Here is a 23,709-nt window from a genome sequence, read left to right on the forward strand (position 1 = left end):
GTCGTGCTTAATGGGAGGGCTGTTAGGTTGATCCAAAGTTCGGTTGAGGCTGCGATTTCAATATGGAAGCCTCCACAGATTGGCTTCAAGAGCCGTTTTAGTCCGCCTATTGTAAGCAGATGACTGACGTCACACGAGGTTTGTCCAATTCTTTCTACAGTCTTTGGTTAAAACCTATGGCTGACCGCAACTATCTGGGATGCCTGTTGAAATGCCTGACTGAAATAGGTGTTCTGGCAGAGTGAATTTGTCATGATTGTTAGTAGTTTATTATTTTTAGCCAAAGTTAAGTGGTTACTGAAATGTAAAAAGCTACATGTTGCCCTTTCTCTCCATCTTTCTCCTTCTGTGTGTGAGGAGATGAACCCTAAGCAACGTCATCCCCCTTCCCTGCTGCTTTTTTCTACCACATATGATAGGTTAAACACAGACTGGCACACATATCAACTCAGCTGCAGTTAGAGAATGGAGGACAAAAGACACTCTCTGTATTCTTTGCTATTACTGCGCAAAATAGACACAACACTACAAGAAAAGGGCAAAAACCTCTCCTCTGCACAAGACAAGATGTCAGTATGGCTCTCTGCTCTGCTTTTAACAAGAACAGTGGTCCAGGTTGGAGTAAACTGCAGCGGTTCGACTGCGACGTCCAAGCTAACAGTCAACGGTGGACAGCACCGGACAAGCCCACTGCCATGATCTGAAAGTCATTCCGAAACAGACCGGGAGTAGAGCGAAAACATTTTTCTGTGACTGAAAACTTTCAGTGTTGCTCTCTGCGCTTGTTTGGATAAGACCTGTTGTCTGGTTCAGACAAATGCGCTGCTGCAGCTCAGTCCTAGCTAATGACAGGCTATTATGTGCGGCCTGGAGTGCTGCATGCCCTCTCTCTCCCTGGCTCTCTGGTCTCCCTCCTCCCTCTACCTGTGTGGCTGCAGCACACCTGAGTGCTGTTAGCACTCAGAGTGGAGGAGGGGAGTATTTAGGGTGGCAGGGGAGGGGAGCATGCAGAGCAGAGAGAGAGCAGACACCATGCCACACGTGTTGGACAAACGCCTGAAGAGGTTTGTTTGGTTCTGTTAAACCCTCTGTTTTTGTTAATTAGCAATTAATTTATTTTTTTTTCCAAATGTTTTGGTTTGCCGTCCATTTTATTTCCCCATGCATGTTTGGATTGCTGGGTTTTTTTGTTTTAGTTTGGCTGTAGTCGTCGGTAGTCCTATTTACTCGTTGTTTTCTTTTCTTGATTAAATAGGTAGTTTCTTTTGGGTTAGGTAATTTTAGTTAGGGGTGGTGGCTGGTCCAATGGCCAATTGCATGGTTAGCCACATCCACCACCCCTCTTTTGGGCCGATGGCTGCAGCCCTTTATATTTCATTGATTTTTTTTACTGTTGGATTAATTATTGCAAATAAATAAAGCTTTGATTATTGTTTTGAAACTCAAACCACTTGTGTCTGTGTCCTTTTATATATGTTATTGGTCTCTTGTGTACGAGCCTTATTTTTGGTTTAAGTTAATCATTTTGAAGAGGCCGTAACACAGGCCTGCTAGAGTCATTAGCTGGGACACAACAACTCATTAGCTGTATACAACAACTAACCCTTTCCCCATAACTATCACATAGTCATACCAAAGTGGGGCAGCAGAAGAGCGACAACATTGTTTTCTGTCGCAGAAAGCTTTCTGTGTTGCTCTCAGCGCTAACTGTGATGAAGAAATGTGTCAGCTCTGGTCAGCTCATAAATTAGTGTCACTCACTCTGTCAGTTACTTACTTAGTTACTTACTTAGTTACTCAGACACAGACATTACCATGAGTGGGGCTGACCTCAATGGTCAGCCAAAAATGCTTCTGATCAGAGCTCAGTTGCCAGGCTCTATGCAAGAGCAGAGATACAGAATTTGAGGATTGAATGCACTGTTTTCGAGTACAAATCTCTGTTTTGGCTCTTTTAATGACCTAAAGACCACCATTGCAGATAGATTTGGGAAATTTACCTCACAATGAACAACAAATGCAGCTAGCTGTTAACTTTTAATAAAGGCAGTGACATCAGCTAACAACAGACTACTGAGATGAACTGCTCTGTGGTTTTATGTCATTTTAGGAGGTGGGGTATTCCCCATCAAGATGTCACGGGCTCTTATATACGTCACACATAGATGTCAGTGTTTTCACATGTTTACAGCAATCTTATTTGTAAATATCTAGAATGTTAAGACACAAATTTTGCATTTCAATTTACAGGGACCTCAAGGTACCAGAAGAAAACCTGTATTCTATGAGTGCATTTCAGAGGAAAAAGGGGCTCTATGAGCACTTTAAAAATGATGGGGCCTCATCTTAAAGAGCCTTGTAAGCAAAAGGAATTTTAATTCTATCCCAGACATTACATGGTGTTGCAGATAAGCTACTACAAAATAAATACAGTAAGATCTCTTTTCCCAGGTCTTGTCAATAGATGTGCAGCAGCATTGGACAGCAGAATAGTCCTTACAGACACTTTAGAGCAGCATGTAGGGGAAACTGCAATAAAACACCAACCTTGAATACTTTGAGCCAAATACAAAGAGACTGAATTGTACCTGATAATCTTACCATGATTTGCACAGAATGAGAAGCTGCAATCTACCTTGTTTTTGCTCTTTATCCTCAAAATAATTGCAATAATTATTTGCAGCACTGACATGCCAATAAACTTTAGCAACTGAGCCATGTGGCAAATGAGCTGCCTTGCACTGAGATAAAAGCAAGTACAATAATGACAGGGTCAAATCAAAAAAGAAAACGACATCTTTCATACCCAAGAACTCAAAATCCTTGCCCGCAAGCTGCAGGGTCAGGCAACTCTTGTCAAGAAGTGTCCCTCTGACAGAGCCAAACAATGCATGGAAACACAGGCACCAGTTCATGTACATACAGCACTATTTATGCTGTTCTGGCCGCTTGACCAGGGGTTCCTTGTTTTTTTTTTCAGGGCAAGACCTAAATGAGACATTTGCAAATGCTTTATGGATTTTACTGTATTTTTTCTGCACAGGTTTAGCAGCATCAACAGTATGAAATAGGATTTTTTTGTCATGTTTTCCTCCCAAATTTATGTATGTATAACACAGTGCAGACTGTGCAAGCAGACTCCCTGGAGAGGACTGTGATACAAAATGGATCTTAGGCCCTTATACCAATCAGGGCACACGGTCAGCATGAGTGTGACAGCTCGGGGTCTTGCGAGTGCATCACTCAAGGGCACAGTGGTGCAGGTGATAATGTAGCGGCCTCACACAGAGAGGCCAGTTGTCAGCTCACAGCTTGAAAATGTATTCCTGGCTGAAGTAAAGCAAAGTCAGGTTTTGGAAAGAGGCCAAGGGTCAGGCTGTAGGACTCAGGCTCTCTGTGATCACAACATGCTGATTTATCCTCAATGAAATGAAGATCAATATCTTATGGAGGTGGAATTAAGACATTAGGTCTGCTCATATGTTGAACTTATATTAGTGTGGATGGCCTTCTTCTAAGTTTTAGAGCTCAGGGGTGAAAAAAGAGTAAAACAAAAGAAAAATTGCCAAAAAAGCACAAATGAACCAATGTTTTGAGTTGTGATTAAATTATTCAGAAGATTAACATGAGCAAACACAACATAGAGTTTCCTTTGTCCTGAAAAGACAGGAAAAACTAGGACAGTGTGCACCTGACAATAAAGGAGAACAAGTATGGATGGAAAAAGATAGAGGGAGAGAAGATGTAATCTTATTGTGAATGAAATCCTCCCAGTCTACTCTAATGGCTGTGAGGTACGATAAATGATGATTCTGAACAGTTCAAACAGCCAGACAGGCTTTGGTATTAAAAGTGGAGAGAGTAGAGAGGCAGTCGTGTCTGTCTGCAAGGGATTCATTGATTTATGCAGCCTGTGACTCCAAAGCTGGATCCCTCTAATGAAACACATCTCTGCACTCAATGGTGTGAATCAGCCCCAGCAGCCCGAATCTAAATGGTAAACTTCAAAGTGTGTGAGTGCATAGATGACACAGCAAGGCAGCATCCTGATGTAAAAAACATAAATCTCTGAATGATAATGGATTTCAATCTTCACAGCATCGTAGGTGAACACAGTTGGATTACTCAGATACATGTTTCCAAAAATGATGAGCTAATTCCTCCTGTTGGTTTTACTCCACTTTTACAGAGCTGGAGCAAGTTAAAATGGGGGCAGACTTTAAGGTAAAACAAACATGAAACATGGTTTAAAATCACTGCAGCATTGTAGCTTACAATTAACAGCAACACTCCAAAATAAAAAGTTGGTTTATAAGCATAAGTAACTAAAAAAAGTTTACTGGTGATTTTACAGTGACAAGAGCATCTCTCCTTATCTTTTGCTGCTTGCAGAGCAATTTGATTGGTGGGTTTGTATCTGCAGCTGTGTTTGCTAAAGCTCACATTGCTAAAGCTAACTTATTACCTCCGCCAAGGAGGTTATGTGATCGGCAGGGTTTGTTAGTTTGTTTGTTAGCAACATAACTCAAAAAGTTGTGGATGGATTTTGATGACATTTTCAGGAAATGGCAGAAATGGCATAAGAAAGAACTGATCAGATTTTAGGAGTGGTCTGGATCACCATCTGGATCCAGGAATTTTTTAAAGGATTCTTCACTCTAGGGAGATAGGGCTAATGGCGGAGGTCTGCGCTCTCCGAGTGCTTTTCTAGTTTGAATATGTGGTAACGTTAATTAGCATGGCTAGGTTAGCTTAAGCTAAAGCTCACAAAGCTTAAGCAAGCCACCATCCCACAACTACTTCTAAAACGGGTCTATTCATAATTTAATCCTGGATGCCTCAAAAGAATCCATGTCTCAGATGAACGGTCTGTGAGAGTGGCCTTTAGATATACACAGACTGTAGCCAGACTGTTTTTGGAAAACTCAGAGGGACTTCAGTACCACAAGTCACCAAGTTTCAAGGTTGTAAGTAGAACAAGGTCAACTCTGATCTGATATCATACAAATTTCTGACATATGACTTCTGGGGTGAATGATGCACTGTAACTGCATGTGTCAGTCAAAACTGGCATACCTTTCTTAAGTAGTTTGTAAATTAGTTCTCACAAATCAGCTGATTATGTACCAGGTTACCTTTGTTATTTTACAGAATTGAGGGAGAGTGGATGATGTGTATTGCAACATCACAGTCTTCAAACAATATGGATGCTAAAGCCCTTTAGAAACATGACGCTTCCACACATGTAATAGACAATGCTCTAAGTTAGCTTAATGAGCTGAAAGAAAGCTGTGCTGTGAGCCTCTAGCCAATGTTAGCTACAACTGACATTAGGCTGCTGGATAACAGTGGTTGTGTTGGGCTGTTCTCATTAAAATGTCAGATGATTCTGGTTTACTATATAATTTTTAAGACAGTGGTACAGTTATTTTGCTTGTAGATGCAGTTTATGTCAATCCAAGGATGTTCTTTGGGCGACTTTAATGCTTCCTGTTAGCTTTTGTTTTGTTCAGTCACAATAAACAGTTCTACTGTGATTTCTATTAAAAAATAATATATATAAATACAGCTGCCATAAGTGAATCCCAGTAATGCCATTTGCTTTGTCAAAAATCTCCAGCCTTTGCTATAAACAATCCTACCCCCACCCCCACACAGCTACTGCAAGCACAATTTCCAGGCACCACTACTGCCCGTTATGTCTTAAACAATGCAATTACATACAGATGCCTGTGATACTGTGTGCCTGCTGTAGCACTCTTAGAGTAAAATCCCAATGAGCCAGAGACAGCTCTTGACATCTGACATAAATTATCCATCCTCTCTTGAGCTGCCCTGAGCTCTGGGTGCACAGTAGCAATGGCATTAATATGGGGATCACAGGAGCTGCTGCTGTTTTGCTCCCTGCATTTTAAAGAGAAATAATCACTGCAATATTTCATCAGGTACATCCAAAACTTTTCTTTCACAGTGAACTTACTTATCATGTAAAACTCAGTCCTTTATCGGCATGGTCTGAGTTTAATGTCAGCCACTGCTCCTTTGTGCTCCTAGGTAGTTTAAGTGACAGGCAGTAATTTGATTATTTAGGTTTGTTGTTTGAAGCTGACTATACAGAGAATTTTTGATGCAGATGCTGAGTCAAAGAGACAGAAATGCTTAATTACATTCATGCTGTTAGGTCTATAGGAGTTGTGTTGATTTGATTCAGTGGTCTTATTTCTGTGCCTTATTCAGATTTTATTCTGAAATGTTCTCAAGCACAGATCTTTAAGAGGTTTTGCAGTCTTAAGTTAAATCCATTTTAAGTGCATTTTACATTTCTTAACTTAATTTAATCTAGTTATGAGGTTATTCACAATAAACTACTCTACTGAATAAGTTATTGCTGCAGTTAATATTGTCAACTAACAACTACCAGATGAACCAAATAACAAGCATAACTTCTGCTTTCTAATACAAAAATGGTTTAATCTGGGAAGTAAAGACGTAAACAAAACACTTGATCTACTGTTTGATTAAATGTGAAGTGACTTCAATGACAAAATGAAGGCTGATTAAGTGGAGTCTGTTTTTATGGTCTCCTTTTTACACGTTGTGTATTATTTTGGGAGTTTGAAGAGAGATAATAGTTTTGATGTGGTGTTTTGCAGTTGCCTATAACTGGCTTTAAAGCCCTATCTTACTGCTTAGCAAGACTAATCTGTTTTATAAAACCAAACAGAAGCCAAAGATGGACCAGCTACTTTAAGGATCAGGCAGATCTTCCCAGCTGAAGCAGTGAACAAGTTGAACCAGGAAAGCAGCAGCTGCATGCGGAATTCAGGCTGAGGTGCTCAAGGTGGATAGTGAAACCTCCCTCTTGAGGTTACATGCTCTCATCTGCTCCGTATGGAGAACAGGCATCATCCATACCGACTGGAAGGGGGGCATTGTTGTTCCAATCTGGAAGGTAAAGAGCGATGAGCGAAAGTGTTACAACTACAGGGGAATTACACTTCTCTCAGTGCCGGGCAAGGTCCTTGTACTAGTATTACTTATTATGATCTGTGAACCAATGCTCCTATACTAGTGGCCTGAAAAGTCAGGCTTTACACCTAAGGGGTCTGCGATAGACCACATTTTGGCACTTCGGGTCCTCACTGAGCCCTTTAGGGAATTCAGTAGAGGTTTTCTTGCAGCCTTTGTTGACTTCTGGAAGGCACTCGACTCAGTGAATGAAGGATTCTGACATTCGCTCATCTAGCTGATGTCTTCCCAGTTGATTCTAGGATGATGTAGGGGTGTGTCTTAGCCCCTATGTTCTTCAGTACCTGTATGGACTGGATAATGGGGTGGGTAACAGGGACAGTGAACTGTGGAGTATCATCTGGGGATGTCAAAATCACTGATGTGGAGTTTGCTGATGATGCTTTGATCCTTGTGGAGACTGTAGATGTTCTTGTGGAGGCTCTTATCTTGCTGAGTGAGGAGTCTGATGTTTTGGGAATGCACGTCTCCTGGGTCAAAACAAAGATCCAGGCGTTTGGGGATGCCTTGGATGCTGTTGTCGAATCTGTGTGAATGGGGAGAGCATGAAAGTTGTAGAGCAGTTCACCTTCCTTTGCAGGATAGTCCATCAATCCATTGACTGAGATCAACCACAGACTTCAACTCGTGCGTGGGGCGATGGGTCTACTGAGCAAGACAGTGTGGCATTCCTTGTCTCTAAGCATGCTGCTGAAAGTCAGTCTTTCGATCCTTGGTCCTTCTGGTCCTACTATGCTCCTGTGAGGCCCTGACATTGACTGATGGCAAGAGGTGCTGACAGGACCCTTTTTTGACAACTTGTCTTCAGCACATTTTTGGGTATTGTTGGCAAAACCATGTGTCTCATGCTGACATGCTCAGAAGAACGGGGATTGGAGGGGTCAGCTGCTTGATACACAAGGGGTGACCGTGGGTGTTGTAGAGGGGAGAGGATACCTTAAGAGGTGGGACAAAGGCCTGGAGTAGGCCTGGACGATGGTCAGGAGGCTTCTGCATATACTACTTGAGTGCAGTCTTTTAAAAATGGAATGCAGTGTATACAAAAAAAAATTAGTGGTTAAACTTTACTTTCACTAATTTTCCATTTGCTTGGGTTTGAACTTGACTTTTTTTAAGTAACAGCTATTAGTTGTTGGAGAATGTCTATGTAAGGGGGGAACTGTGGTACACAAAATATGTAAAAGTTTTGGACAGCTTAGGGTTCAGTAGGTGCTAAAAGCGTCAAGTCTGGAAATCCTGTTATCCAGACATTTTTTCTACCCTTTTGCAGGACAGCTGCAGATCAATACTAACATACTTACCACTCATCTGACACCAGGCAATTACACACTCACATCAGGGATGAGATGAGAGGCTACAAACTGCTACCACTTTGCTCCAGCCATCAAACAACACACTCTGATGTTATCTTAAGAGGAATCATGTTTTTCTGTAATCAGATCTGGGGCCGATCATCCTTAAAGGGAAAATAAAATTCAGATTAATTATGTGTGTTATGCAGAGAAGCAGCAGACCATCTAAGGTTTCCTGTCCTGGATATTTGAACATCTGCATATTCATTATGCAGGCAAGAACAGATTAAAGGGAAATCTACATAACAAAACAACCAGCTGTGTGAGGTGTCTACATTACCAGACCACAAACAAGAAAGCTACAGAGTCAGCATTGTGGCTACTAAACGGCTCAGAAAGAGTTTTGTTTCCAGAGAAATGAGATTAATAATTGTGAGAATAGGTAGCGAGTTCAGCATTCAGATTATTCAGTCTTGTGTTTCATTTGTAAGCTCATCACTACATCATAACAATGACTCTGAATGGCATAACAGTCACTTCCTTTGATGAAATACAATCACCTTTAAGAATTTAAAAGAGCATGATCAGACTTCAGTGCACCCCATTATGAAAATGCCACTCTCTTAGCCATCAATCACTTTTCCTGTTTTCTGCAGCAACTTGCTCTGAGCCAAATTCATGAAGAAATCATCAATTATGTCACACTTACAATCTTCATAGGTCTTTGAAATGATGCATATCAAAGCTGAACTTCATCACTAAGATTAAGGAACAAAAATGGATGAGTGCTGTCCTGAGCTGACAAGCCAGAGACAGCAAATGGATCCATTCATCTTTTACTCATGCCAACCCTGAATCTAATCTGATAGTATACTTTCTCCTTCAGGTTCACCCTCACTATCCATGAGGTGTGCACAATGTTAGGAGAATATCTGATTGCCCTGTACAATTAAGTATGCATGTACAGTTCTTGTTATTACTATACTGCATGCTTTCTACACCTGTGTTAATAAAATGCAATGCATGGAAAAATGGTGATGAAGTGAAAAAAATTATTGATGGCCTATACTTATGGTCTGTTAGCAGGTCAAAAGACATCTCAAAGACATCTTTCCATCATCTTAAAAACATATCCAAGGGGAGAAGTGTCCTACCTCAGTATCTGTTATACACATGACTACTGTAATGCACTGCTCTTGGATTTTCAAATCAGGTGCTACATAGACTCCAGCTTGTTCAAAATGCTGCTCCCAGGGATTTAACAAGTTTCAAAAGGTTTACCACATTCTGGCATTTCTTTACTGGCCCTCTGTAAAACAAAGATTTGATTTCAAAATTTTACTTATTGTTTTCAAATATGTGAGTACGGCCTCCCCAAATGTGAAGGCAGATTCAGATGCATTGCTAGCCTTTATCAAGATCTAGTATACTTTCCACAATCAAACCTCACAACAAATATCTGCTTCCCTCAACAAAGTCCCACTATAGCCTCCTCTGCCACCCTAAAATGATGAGCCAGCTCTTCTCAAAGTTGTTTTATTTCAGACAAAGTTCCTACAGTCTGTTTAACTTTAAAATATAGCTCCAGATGAAAAGCCTGAAAAGCTGCGCAGTATGTCCTGGTGGTCCAAAGTGAAATACGCTGATACAGCACACTCTGTTCACTTTGCTGTCCAACTGGTTCTCCTCCATTAGACTTAAGCATCAGATTTCCTATTCAGCCTTCAATTACTTTCCTGTCTCTTTTTCTTTATGTCCGTGTCCATCTTCTCCAAACCTCATCTCCTCCAAATCAGCAATTTAACAACCTCTTAGAAAACTCTATCAGGCCTTCCTCTCCCTCCACTCAAGGCTGAAAGAGTAATCCCAAATTGCCGAGCTGAATTGGACTCCTCTCCTGCTCTGAAGGAGCTATGGGGAGTTGGGGGTAGAATTAGAGCAAAATCCAATCCAAGAGAGTAGAATGACGGAAAGTAAAGCCGCACTATAGAACATAACGCTGTAATGATGGTGATATTAGCATGCACAATAAACAAATCATAAAAGATTTCCCGAATCTAAACTTGTGATTGAGGCCATCAGCAGTGGGAACCACTGATCAAATGGTATGTATGGGTTCTGTTGTTCTCACCGGCAGTCCTTGCTACAGTTCTCCTCTGTGATTCCATCTTCATCTTCGCCCCAAACATCCACTGCAGAGAAGATAAGTGCCACCAGTACAGCGAAGCAGCACACCAGGGCAAAGATCACGATGCACTTCTGCTGAGACTGCAAAAAGAGAGAAGGAAAACATTGATTTCCACAGGGTGTTTTCTACTCTTCAACACTATACTGTAAAAACAAGGCCAAAGTGGCCCAACCTTGGCTCCACATTAGCTCTGGCAGATTTAATGCACAGCTCAGCAGGTCATAACATGATATAGAGGGGAAATTAACGCAAACATGTGTAGAGGGTCGATGTTTGACCTTGCAAGATCAGGCTTTCATATAGAAAATGAGGGAGGGATGAGGAACAGCACACAAGGCCAGAATGAAGGAAAACAAACAAAAACAATAAAACTTATAGACCGAATTATGGCTCATTTGAAGAAATCAGCAATACATTTTTAATTAAAGAATAAATAGTCACATATGTATGAAGAAATGAGTCTGATCATTGCTCATCAAGGCTGTCACTCAGCCACCTGCTTGTTTAGTCTCTTATTGCTTCTGTGTCATGTACTGGCAAAGGACTACAATTTCTTTAACTCATCAGTCAAACTGCCCCTCGGGGTGCAAAATTACTCTCCACTATCCAATACTGTTGACAGGAAAGTGTTCCTGCTCCCTACTTGGTGTATTTCCCAGGAGATCTGAAAACCTTTAGAAGACCTTTCCAGGGAAAAAAGGTAAATACATGTGCAAAGGTCATTGTTGTGCTGTGTCATCTTATGAAAAAAAAACATTAAAAAAAGACAGAAAATACAGAAGTTATTGAACAAGGCTGTTTTTTTGTGTACTATAGTATTGTCAGAAACTACATATTTGTTTTTTAATTTGACACTTTCCCTGTATGAGAATTAACACTGTGACATTTGTGCCTTAAGCATGCAAGTTCACTTTCTCACCTGTGCAGCACTTTCCAACCAGTAATTTTGAAATATTTATTTTCCTATTATGAGTGGTGCTAGAGATTAGGGAGCCATGGAGGGAGCTTTCATTTACTGCACTACACAAGCTTGAGGACAGAACAGACCTTTACACCTACCTTGTGTCCTCGAAATTCTTTTTTTTTTTTTTTGTAATTTGTTTTGCCCAATAGTTTTGGGTTTTCTTTGAGGCAGGATATTAAAATTAACATTCCAGTCCATTGATCTGTGGCCTTCAATACTGAAGGAGGTTTTGGTCAAGGTTAAAGAAAGATTTTACTTTGAGTAGGTCTCAAGTCAATGCTTATTCAAAACCAATACCTCTGTTTAGCCTTACTCAAGTCATTTCACATGGAACTACAAGAAAAAAGGAACATGCAAATATCTATATGTGCAGATATTTATGACTTCTCACAATACAGCAGAAAACTGGAGTGTTGATTTTAACTTCCAAAGTGTGAATTTAACACCATTCTAGGTGAAATGACTTTCAGTGTTGGAGTCATTTCACAGTGTTAATGCATTCAGTGTTAATCCAACTCAGTCAATTGATCTAAGCTCTGCCCACTGCCATTTCACATCTGGAAGCAGAGTTTTCCCATCATGCCCTTGGGCTTGGCATTTAGATGTTTTTAGATGTATTTATATGTGTTTATATATGTTTAAACATGTTCAGATTTGTTTATATGTTGCCTGTTGTAAAATAAAACTGCTGGGATTCCTCTGCGTTTATTTCTATAGGATTATTGTTGGTTTTGGTGTATGACACTTCTGCACCATGAGTGAAGTTATCCACTGAGTTAATAACTTCCCACCTGTGGCAAGGGGTGCAGTAAGGGGTGTTGTGCTGATTATCAGACATGTGATGTTGCCATAAGTGTTCAAAAATGGTGGCAAATTTTAAGCATGTATAGTACATTATGATGTGTCAAGAAGTCAAATGATAAATACTTCAAATGTATACCCATAGTGAAAGGAAGTAACAGGTTGTGTTAAATGCACACTGTGCAATGTAAAAAAAAAAACTCCTGTGAGTGTTAAGAATTAAACACTGTTAGAGAGTTAAAATATTAACACTTTCCAAAGTGTAAATTTAACTCAGAACCCGTGAGAACTAAAACTTGCAAAGATGGACACGCCCGTTTCTCACTGGTGAATCCATCTTGCAAAGCTCCCCTCTGAACCGTTTGGGCCCGGTTAGTAAGTGACAGGACCAATCAGTGATGAGGGGCAGTACTTTCGGGCGCGGCGGAGTCGTGACATATGCAAGCAGCAAGAAGAGGCCGGTGCAATTATGGCGGAAGACCTTATCGTGAATACTGCTAGAGTGCCAGATTTATCAGAACTTTACAACATTTCTTTGTTAAAAGAAGAACAAAGAACAGCAGTGAGTTGTTTTCTTTTCTAAAACAACAAAAGTCATGTACTGACATGTCTACAGTCACCATGGTTAACGTTATGCTGTTCTTTATGGAGTTTACTCCTTTGGTAGGGGGCGCAGGCGCAGCTCCTTAGTGGCTACATCACGTGTTTTGTTGCTCTGATTGGCCTGTATAGATGTGACAGACAGAACGTTCATCCAATCATCCTCAGAGTTTTTTTTTTCAAAGGCTCTGCCCTTTTCCAAATGCTGTCGGTGAGTAGTTTTCCAGATGAATGTGTGAAACAAATCCATCTGGCGTGCCAGGTTATGTGAGAATTATATAAACTGGGGAAAAATTGTTAAATTTAACACTATGGGAGTTAAACTGATACTGATGATTTTGCTGTGAGGAGTTTCTTTTCCTTCTGTGTGGTATAGTAGAACTTTACAGTTGAATTAGCATTTTTTTCTTGATAGTAACAACACAAAAAATAGGCATCATTATCTAAAATGTACTTAAATTAACAAATAATTAGTAAGTAAATAGAGACATAAAGTTAATGCAGCCTGTTTCAGAGCACTGTTGTCCCACATGCCTGCTGATATGGTTTAGTGGTTATTAGTTACACCTCTGAGAGTGTAGCAGATGACAGACTTGCCTGTTATAATCTTTTTAATGTCCTTATCTTGTGACAGCAAGTTCATTATTTTGTTATCTGGGGAAACAAGCTCTGCTTTATGGAGATAGCGAGATAATGAACCTGCTATAAGAAACAAATGTTGGTTTCCTCTTACGACTTGTGATTTTAATCAGAGATCAAGATTGGTAAGGATGTCTAACCGCTAAACAGATGAGACTGCACATAATCACTGTTCAGATACGAATCCTTTCTCAGTCATGGCAGTGATCTGATCATTTCTATCTTCTCTGTATACTGTGTTTTTTATTGTAATGTACATGTAATTGACATTTGAACATAAATGCTGTTCTAGGAGCGCACTGTTGATAAAATCATTTACCACTGACCCTGGCAGCCGTTTCAGACAATAAAATATCCATAAAATGTTTATGCTGATGTTCCTGTTCATTTTTGTAGCCCATGAGGCGGCATCAATATAAATTTTAGCCAGTTCAACACTACTCACAGGAGCTTAAAGCTCTCTCTCTTAAAGCTTATTTAATTACCTCCAGTAAAAATATCTTTGAACAGCTCTGATTCGATGCTGTCTCTGATTTGAGACTTCTATTAATTTCTATTTGATACTTTAGTCATGATGCCATACTTGTTAGTATTGTTCTGATATAAGCTTTCACAATAAGGTCCTCACACAACCTCTCATTGCTATTTTAAGAATAAAAAACTGATATCCACTATCATATAAACCTATGGTAATTTTTCTGCTCTAATATAGTACTTTTGCCTGAAAGTAAACATCAGAACAGAATGTGCTTCTTTTTCCACTTTTATACAGGACTTTATCAATCATGTTTGCAATCTCATGTGACTCTGTGACTCAGAAGATTTGACCCAGTAACTGGGAAACCCCCAAACTATTTGTACGACGATAACAAATGCATCCTGATCCCAGTGAAAGCTGCCAGAAGAGCCCAATCTAATTATCCTTGAACACAGTGGATCATTAGCAGAGCCAGCTCGACTCCATTCATCATCCACAGAGACAAATCTCATATCATACACCATCCACCTCAATGAGGAGCACAAACAAAGCCTTGAATATTTGATTGTGTTTATTGTCGCAAAAGACACTTGTGCACATACTTTCTCGTGAGGGATTTTAATTAATCTGCCAAAAAGTGAATGGATGCTCCCTAGTGGACCAAAGGGACACCAGCAGAGATATTCTCCTTCACACAGCCATCTGGCTGAGCTGATATCTGACAGGGGAACTGTTTTTTCTGTTTCCTGGGAACGCTGGTTAGCTGGAATATTACACCTATTTCTTACATACTATATCCACAGTCTTCACTTTCGCTTTCATTTTTCTGTTTAGTGCAACAGCTGCCGAAAAGGTTAAATAAATGACCTGACAATGAGGTGACTGGTTTCCATCCAGAGATCAGTTTGAGAAATGTAGGTGAAGGAAAAGATTCTCCATCCTCTGAACATCTGCTGCTGAAGAGCCCCAGGCACTTAACTAAAGCTCACTCAGCAAACACTCCCAGGATAAATGGAGGTTAAATCAAATCTGTCACTCATCTTTATTCAGTGCAAATAAGGAGGAAGGCCGACCAAACTCAAGCACTGTAAGCTTCTCATTTTCTCAGTTCTTCTTCTATTTCTTTAATTTAATTGTGGTTGGATGTGTGAGTGCATCATGGTGGATATACGAAGAGGTCAGACTCAAAGAGTGCACAAGGGACATAAGTACCACCCGACACTGGAGCATAGTCCAGGATCAATACACCTTCAATTACAAGATGCAGAGTGCCTTACATTAAGGCAAGGCAAGGCAAGGCAAGGCAAATTTATTTGTATAGCACATTTCAGCACTTTTAAAGACTCTGTTTAAGTGTTACATCATAAAAAATAAAAAAATATACTGTTTTTGTTTAAATGCTTAATTGAAGATAAAACTAGCCTCATTTATCTTCATCATATGAGGCTGGGGTAAAGTCATATAAAAAAAATCTCACAAGACCACATGAGGTAAAAAAAACAAAAGACATTATCAGTTCCAAGTAGTTTCTTAAGCCTCTATATTGAGAGCCATTAATCTTTTTTTTCATGAATTGTAGGTGTTAGATTTACTCATCTTCACCTTTGCACAGAATATATTTTGAAGAAATGCTCACAGATTTTAGCTTAGAAAATGCAGTGGCCTTTGTGTCAGTCAGCAAATTTTAGAACTAGTATATATTGTTGAGTGTGACTTAACTTGCCCAGTACGGTAATTTGAGGTGTAATTTGAGAATAAATTCTTAGATAATGTACATAAAAAGGTCATTTACCCATAATGGAACATACAATGACCTTAAAGACTAGTATTTCAAATCAGTATCAGCTTTATTGGCCAAGTATGCTTACGCAACAAAAAATTTGACTCCGGTTAAGTACAAGCTCTTGTTAGTTATTTTTTCTAGTATATACAAGTCATGTGCATTGATAGAATGGTTGAAAGATGTGCAAAGTGTGCAAGAATGCTGACTAGACATGATCAGAAGTATGGAATTTGCAAAGATGTGGGCAGATTTACATCAGGTAGATAAGGTAATTTGAGATAGGTTACATTATTTAGTGCAATCATCCACATGGGGTATTTTACTGTAGTGAGCTTTCTAACCACATTTGAGTAAGGTAAATAGATAAATTAGTACAATTGTCAAAATGAGATGAGACATTTAAGCACAGTGTTTTCTTACACTGTTCTGTAAAGCTGTAAGAGATAGTACAGGATATGTTACATTAAGCAAGGCTAAGGTGCTTGCTGATTAAAAGCTCTATTTTCTGACACTCTGTTAATAATGAGTGGTTATCAGAATAACTATGACTGTTAGGTGGTTATCAGAGTAACTGTGATTCTTGAGTGGCCATCAGTGTTACTCTTTGACTGTTGACTGGACATCAAAGTAACGCTGTGACTGTTAAGTTTCTTTCTGTTTTATTGTGAGCTGCTTATGATTAAACTTATTTGCTCTGTTAATGTATTTCTATGCTCAAGAGGTATTGTTCCTAATAACAAGGGGATTTCTGTGGCATATGCTTAAAATTTCTTATATTTTTCTTGTGCAAAGAGGACTGATAACCAACATGATTTAGGACTACTGCTTGCCAGCTGTTTTGAAAAGCTCCCAAGGATAGTTTTGAAAAGCTGTGCAAGGTGGATGGCACAGTGCCAGACTCTGACACACTTGCAAAGAAATACAGCTTCACTGTTACTGTATCTCTCTGGCTTTCATTGACTCTGGCTGCACATAAACACTCAGACGGAGGTGAAGGCCAGAGAGGTTGGATGTTTATACCCTCGGATCTGAGGCAGAACTATTAAACTGTCCGCCCTTCTCTCTGCAAAGCTCTGCCAAATCTCTAAGTTGTTCAGTCTGCCCTTTGCCATCTGCAGAAGTGTTGGCACAACTAACCCATGTATGAGTGAGGCTGAAACTATCCTCTTTACGGTACTTGAGAGCAATTTTTGTGTTGTGCTGTATGTCACCCCTTAGATAGGCTGCAGAATTACAGGGATAATATGACGAGCAATCTTATTTGTGACCACGATGCAGAGGTCATACTGCTTTGGAAGTACAAGCAAAATAAAAAGTGCACCTTTGGAAAAGCAGAATGAGTCTCTCCACAGTATAGCCATAGGAATGTATCAACATCCAAATTATCCTCCAGAGAGTTTCTGCTTTGTTAATGCACTCAGAAAACAAGCAGTGTTATTGCTCAGGGGAAGAGAGATGCTGAAATCACTCTAACTTCAGGAAGAGCTACAAACAAAACAGTTCAGCCTCATTTGTCTGCACTGAGAGTACTGCAGATGCCATGTGGATCTTTGGAGGATGGAGAGAGAACAAAATCATCACAAGCCCAGAAACAGGCTGCGTTTAGCTCTGAGTTTGTCTGGCATCGCAACAGACAGCCTTGTTTCACCAGTTTTCATGCAAGCCCAGAGATGTTTGTAGAAAGAAAGGGGGAAAACAGCAAAAGGAAGAATGAGAGATGAAGGGAAGAAGTTGCTACTGTATTGGACCAAGAGTGAAGCATGATGGGGATTTGGTTTAGACTGACTCATGATGATGATCAAACAGCCCATACCAAATAACTTTACCTCTTCAAACCAGCTTTAATTAACTGCTCTTTTGAAATTTGACTCAACTATAACTGAGCTGATTTTTCAGACCTTTTAGAAAAATCTGTGATACAGGTGGATGTTTCACATGTATACTTTAAAAAGTCATCTGAATAAATATAACTTATAGTGGCTATCTTTGTATTGCAAATTTTAGACACAATGTTTAAAAGCAATCAGTAATTATATCTGAATGCATTTTTTAAGTTAGCCCTCCCAACATTGTCAATGCCACATAATTTCAGCTTGCCCATAGATTGAGACTGTGATTTGCAGTTAAAGCTCAAAGACTAAAAAGTGGACCCTCAAGAGGAGATCCAGACTGTCATGTTAAGGATGTTGAGGATTTTGTCCTGAAGACCTAGAACTAAAAAGACTGCTATCCTTTGATTTTTGGTGCCATGTTAACAAGCATTTCCACCGAGGAGGAAGAGAAGATCATTAGACAGCGGCTAACACAGACACTCAGCCCTGGAGATAAAACCAACCCACTTTGATCAGATATTAAGCTGTGCCTTGACTCCACTTATTTCATGCACAAAGGGACTTTTAAAAAGCCGTGGGGTCACAAATCTCCACAGTTTGAACTGACTTGTACGTATGAGGAAAATCAAAAACTTTCTGCCTTGATGATGGCTTACACTTCAGTTAACATGAGTTAACATAAAGAGACGGAAAAAATGAACAGAACATTTTTAGAGACCCATTTTACCCACATCATTGGACCTAATATATAAGGTTGTAAAATACTGCCAGAATCTGTAACTTATCCAGATCAGAACTTTCTGTAACTATTTTGATGTTTGAGGTGTTGTTCTATTCATCAATGGTTTATTTAAATTTAGGTAGAAAAACTAATGTAATGTTTTTTTGCTCATTCTGCAGTCAAATCAGATGGTCCACACAGATGCAGGAAACGACTAATAAATTTGGATTGTTTAGTTCAACCTTTCCCCTCCTTAATACAGCCATGAAACCAGTTCATGATTTTTTAATGAGCTCTTGATAAGGCGTGTTGTGTGGGGATGATAAGTGATACCGAGCTTTCCAATCTTCAGTGTTGTTACACAGCGACAGAGAAGGACACTGTGGTGCTTGTTCTTCTCTGTCCTACAAATTCACGAACAATTGTAATCAATCTGATCTAACTTGCCTCTGCTAATTTGCAATATTAAATACATGCACTGTTTAATTAATACTCTATCAGATTTAATTACACCAATGAATTGCATCTAAGTGTGTGTGTGTTTCCAAATAGAGCAGTGAGCACAGAGAGTCATGTACTGTTTAAACCTCATCCTCACAGAATATACAGAGTTGACAGAGATAATCCTGTGAGCCAAACATAGATGATTTGATGTCACAATAAGATACTGTTGGCACAACTACAGTCATCTCCTCTGAGAGAAAACCTTTCATCTGTCCAAAACATCAACATTAAATGCTCCCCTTTTGCAACAGTCACACATGAAGACATTGATTATTCAAAGAACATAAAGGATTTACTAAGCTCTCTTTAAAAAAGTAAATCCAAACAGAGAACTTGATTTATTACAACTATCTTGCCAAAACTGGATTCACAGATCTGACCCTGGTATATTGGTCTGATTCTGACTCAACTGGCTTGTTAAGTTATCACTGACAATAAAGACAGTTCTGGCTGTAGCCTGTTCAAATATGACAGCCACTCTCACGGACTGTTCATCTGAGCCACCATATATCTCAGAAAGGAAAGACCCTAACTGGCCGGTAAAATGTAGTTTCTTTTTTTGTTTTAAATTCAAATGTATTCATAAATAAGGTCTGGCAGTTACATTCATGAAATAACCCCATTGCAAACATGACAGACTCAGGCACATTTCATAAATAAATAGAGAGAAAGGTCAGGGGTCTGATCTGGGATTATATTATAAACAGACCTGTTTTAGAAGTAGTTATACCAATAGTGGCCTGCTTTCGCTTCATTAGCTTCAGCTAAAGCTAACATAGCTATGCTATCTATATAATTAATGTAACAGCATAGGCCAATGTAGCAAAGTCAGTTTTAGCAATGTGAGCTTTAGCAAACACGGCTACAGCTAATCTAGCTGCATAGATAACATAGATTTGTATATTACATAGCCGCTTTACTTGTGTTAGCCACATAGCTACACTATCTATATAACTAATGTTACTTTATAAGCCAATGTAGCTTAGTTAGCTTTAGCAATGTGAGCCTCAGCAAATGTAGCTAAAGCATAGAAGCTGAAGCTAATGTACCTAAAGCTACCATAGCTTAGCTCCATTATCAATGTGCTTTCATAGCTAACGGAGCTATGTAAGCTACACTGTGTTAGAATGATTTCATGAAAGACAAGCTTTGTTCCTGTAAACAGGTTGCTTTGTTCAGTGTTTTGTAATAAGGTTTTGCAATCATGTTTTTGATTTTTAACTTTTGGTTTCCTAACCCTTACCCAAACCCTACACGAAGTTTATTCCGATTTTATTTCTAAGTTTCAGCATGTTTTTTTCTTCTGACTTCCTTTTGGTAAGCGTATGCAAGTTTTAATCATTGAAACAGTGATCACAGTCATGCTTTCAGAAGTCTTTGTAAAAAGAAATGGGTATAGACTGTATTTGGACAAAACCGCTGAGATGTCACCCAGTTACATTCTGAAGACCCATGTTTTCCTTTAGAAATCCTTTTCTACTGAAGTTAGTAGTCATACTTCAAAATGGGATGGATACCAACAAAGCAAAAGCTACAGAGGGAGTGCTAAACTCCTATGGCCTCTTTATTAGTCACAATCATAGAATTCATTGGTTATCATCTGATAACAACATAGCCTGTGGGAATAAGGGCCAACTTCAACTATTTCCAGAGGTAAGCAATACAGGACAGGCCATTTGTTTATGTTAACAGTTCAGTCAGCATTATGAGAAGTACCCTGATGGTCTAGGGGCAGACTTCTAGCTGCACTTTTGTACAGATTTTTGTTTCTAGAGATTAATCAAAGCAAAATCATTGTCAGATGCAGTCCCAGGGGTTACAAGACTGCAGTGCGACAGATTATGTTCTGTGCTTTTTTTCCTCCACACAGACTATTTCAGTGAATGTAGTTGGTCAATACTATCTGGACTGAAAACATCATATAAACAGAAACCAGAACATTGCCAGTAACAAAATTCATCTCAGCACCCACATATTCCACTTTTTTGATTTGACATCCTAAAACCTTCAAACTGAAAGTGGTTAATTTAATTTGAAAAATCTTAGCAATTGTTTTAAATATTGGCAAAATACAGACCTATATGTTTTTTGCCAAACATGATAAATTCTGCAGTGACGTCTTGCATACTGATCTGGGAATCCAGAAGCATATCACACATTTGGAGCTCTTAAGTGTCCATTCAAAATACTAAACTTCACGCACTGTTGGCTTTGCTTTTAAGTCAGTACTGAAAAAAGAGATGCACTTTAAGATACAGCTCACAGAGTATAGCTTATCGTTCACTTTCATAGCATTGTACCTCATATACATCACACTCTTGTGTTAATCTGTTTTTTGAGACTGCAGAGTTTGAATTTTCAGGTGATACTGTACATGACTGCTGCTGATCTTAGCCAGGGTCCTTCTGTCTCCTCCATACAAGGAAAACACTTTTGTGATGGTGTCATGATTTCATTTAACATGTCTGTTCTTCACAGCAGGGATATGTAGGAGCAGTTTCTCATGAAATGAATGCAAAAAAACGAAATAAAGGAAAACTTCATGATAGACTTTGACTTGCATTTTTGATCACAAAAAAAAGCGATTTTGAGTTCTAAAATTAAAGATATGAAATGATCATTCCTTGCCAGTGAAAGCATCAGCGTAACTTCTCAAACTAAGTAAACATCTCTGAGTCCAAAGCCATATCTACCACAACACCATTCACAAATTCACAACAACTGATTTGACATGTTTCATGAAGATTGAATGCAAGCAATAATGACCAAATGTCTTTACGTATTATCCCAATACAACTGCTGAAAAATTCTATCATTTACGTCTTTATTTGATAGTGTGCCATTGCATGCAGGTTATTCATGTGTGACGGCTTTTGAATGTCAGAGATGCAGAATAAGCAACAGAAACAGAGCAAATATCTGACAGTGACAGTCTGATTCCAAGTGCTGAGGAGGCAGGTTTCTTTGTGTTTGTGTCTATGACTATGTGTGAGTGTGTGTGTGTGAGTGTGTGTTTGATGCCTAAAGCAAAACGCTGGGAACGCAGTTCATTTCCAATAAACTGTCTGGTTGCTCTCTCTCTCTCCTGACTTGTCACCTTCTTTTAGTTCTGTATAATGAGTTGGTCCAGATTTTATAAAGTAATGCTCACCGTCATACTTTGTTTACTGCTGGAGTCTGTGTCTGTGTCATGTCTCCTCTGTCTATTTCTGCATCTGCTTTTCTCTTGCAACTTCTCATACATTCATTCTAACCTTATCATTCAAAGTATCAAGGGGAGATTATTTTAAGTTTCAGCATATATGTTCATATTCAGTTTATTTATTGCTCTAGTAGTGAGGATTTGACTGCTTCATGAGAGGAGTGGATTCATGTTGAAGCAAAACTTAAAACTTTGAGAAATGGCCTGTTTTCTTAATGGAGAGTTAAATCAACCTTGCAAAGCAGATGGATGCACCTGTTTCTTTGTTTTTCACTGGTGAATCCATCTTGCAAAGCTCCCATCTGAACCTTTTGGGCCCGGTTAGAAAGTGACAGGACCAATCAGCTACGATGGGCAGTACTTTCAGGCGCAGCACAGTTGTGACATAAACAAGCAGCAGCAAGAGCTGGTGCAGTTATGGAGGAAGAGCTTAGCGGGGATGCTGCAAAAGCGCCAGTTTTATCAGAACTTGACGACATTTCTTCGTTAAAAGAAGCACAAAGACCAGCGGTGAGTTGTTCTCTTTTCAAAAACGACAAAAGTCGAGTACTTACATGTCTATAGTCACCATGTTTCGTATTATTCCTCAGTAGCTGTGCACGCGCAGCTTGCTAGCAGCTACATCACGTGTTTTGTTGCTCTGATTGGCCCCTAGAGATGTGACAGACAGAACGTTCACCCAATCACACTCCGAGGATTTTTCAAAGCCTCTGCCTTTTCTCAAATGCTTCCTATTGAAGCTTTCCCAGAAGCATGTGTGAAACATATTCATCTGGCATGTCAGGTTAGAGTTAAATGGGAATGAAATTAAACTACAGTAAGCTGATGATATGGTTAGTCTAACTTAGTTTAACTTAGCTTAGCGTAGCTTAGCTTAGCTTAGCTTAGCAAAAAGAAGAAATTACAGAGAAACAGTTGGAGGGGCTCTCACTGTAGTCTGCATAATTGGCTTAACAATACCTTAAAATAAATCTGATGTATATTAAATTAAAGCTTGTGAACTGTAACAAACAGTTAGTATCGTCTTCATTTGTATTTTCCAAAACTGTACAACCAGCTCTTTTTGGAGCATCATTGAACAATTTTTTTTCAAGTAGTCGTCTCACAATTGGTGAAAAAAGGATCACCTAAGTGCAGTGAATGTGTCTCAAGTGATTGTAGTCTAAAGACACCTGTATCTGGAAGGTCTAGTCACTGGTTAATGAGTATTCCTGGCTACCATTACACAATGCAGACAAAAGAACACTCCAAGCAGCTCAGAGGAAGGATAATTGAAAAGTATAAGTCAGGGGATGGATACAAAAATATTTCCAAGGTGCTGAACATCCCCTGGAGTTCAGTTAAATCTATCATCAAGAAATGGAAGCAATAAAGCACATATGTAGATCTGCCTACAAATATCAGGATGTTACAAGCTTCAGCAGCTGAGATGGGAGAGACTCTACATACAACATCTGTTACCCGGGTTCTTCTCAGTCAAATTTTATGGGAGAGAGGCAAAACATAAGCTACTGTTGAAAAAAAACCTCATATAAACTCTCAGTTAGAGTGCGTCAAAGACAGGAGACCCTACGGTCAATTGGGAGAAAGTTCCTTGATCTGATGAGACCAAAATGGTGCTTTTAGGCCATCAGACAAGATTCAATGGTTGGCAGACACCAAACACTGCACATCAC

General features: G+C 39.3%; 1 protein-coding gene across 1 annotated transcript in view; it reads right to left on the reverse strand.

The window, feature by feature from the left end:
- LOC121510738 (inactive phospholipase D5-like) overlaps positions 1–23,709 on the reverse strand; it is a 72,167-nt gene that overhangs the window by 21,081 nt on the left and 27,377 nt on the right. Inside the window, exon 2 of the mRNA XM_041788935.1 lies at positions 10,453–10,589. Within this exon, the coding sequence (XP_041644869.1) occupies positions 10,453–10,589 (137 nt within the window). The remainder of the gene's footprint in view (positions 1–10,452; positions 10,590–23,709) is intronic.

This window comes from Cheilinus undulatus, linkage group 6 (assembly GCF_018320785.1).
Source record: "Cheilinus undulatus linkage group 6, ASM1832078v1, whole genome shotgun sequence".
Classification (NCBI taxonomy): domain Eukaryota; kingdom Metazoa; phylum Chordata; class Actinopteri; order Labriformes; family Labridae; genus Cheilinus; species Cheilinus undulatus.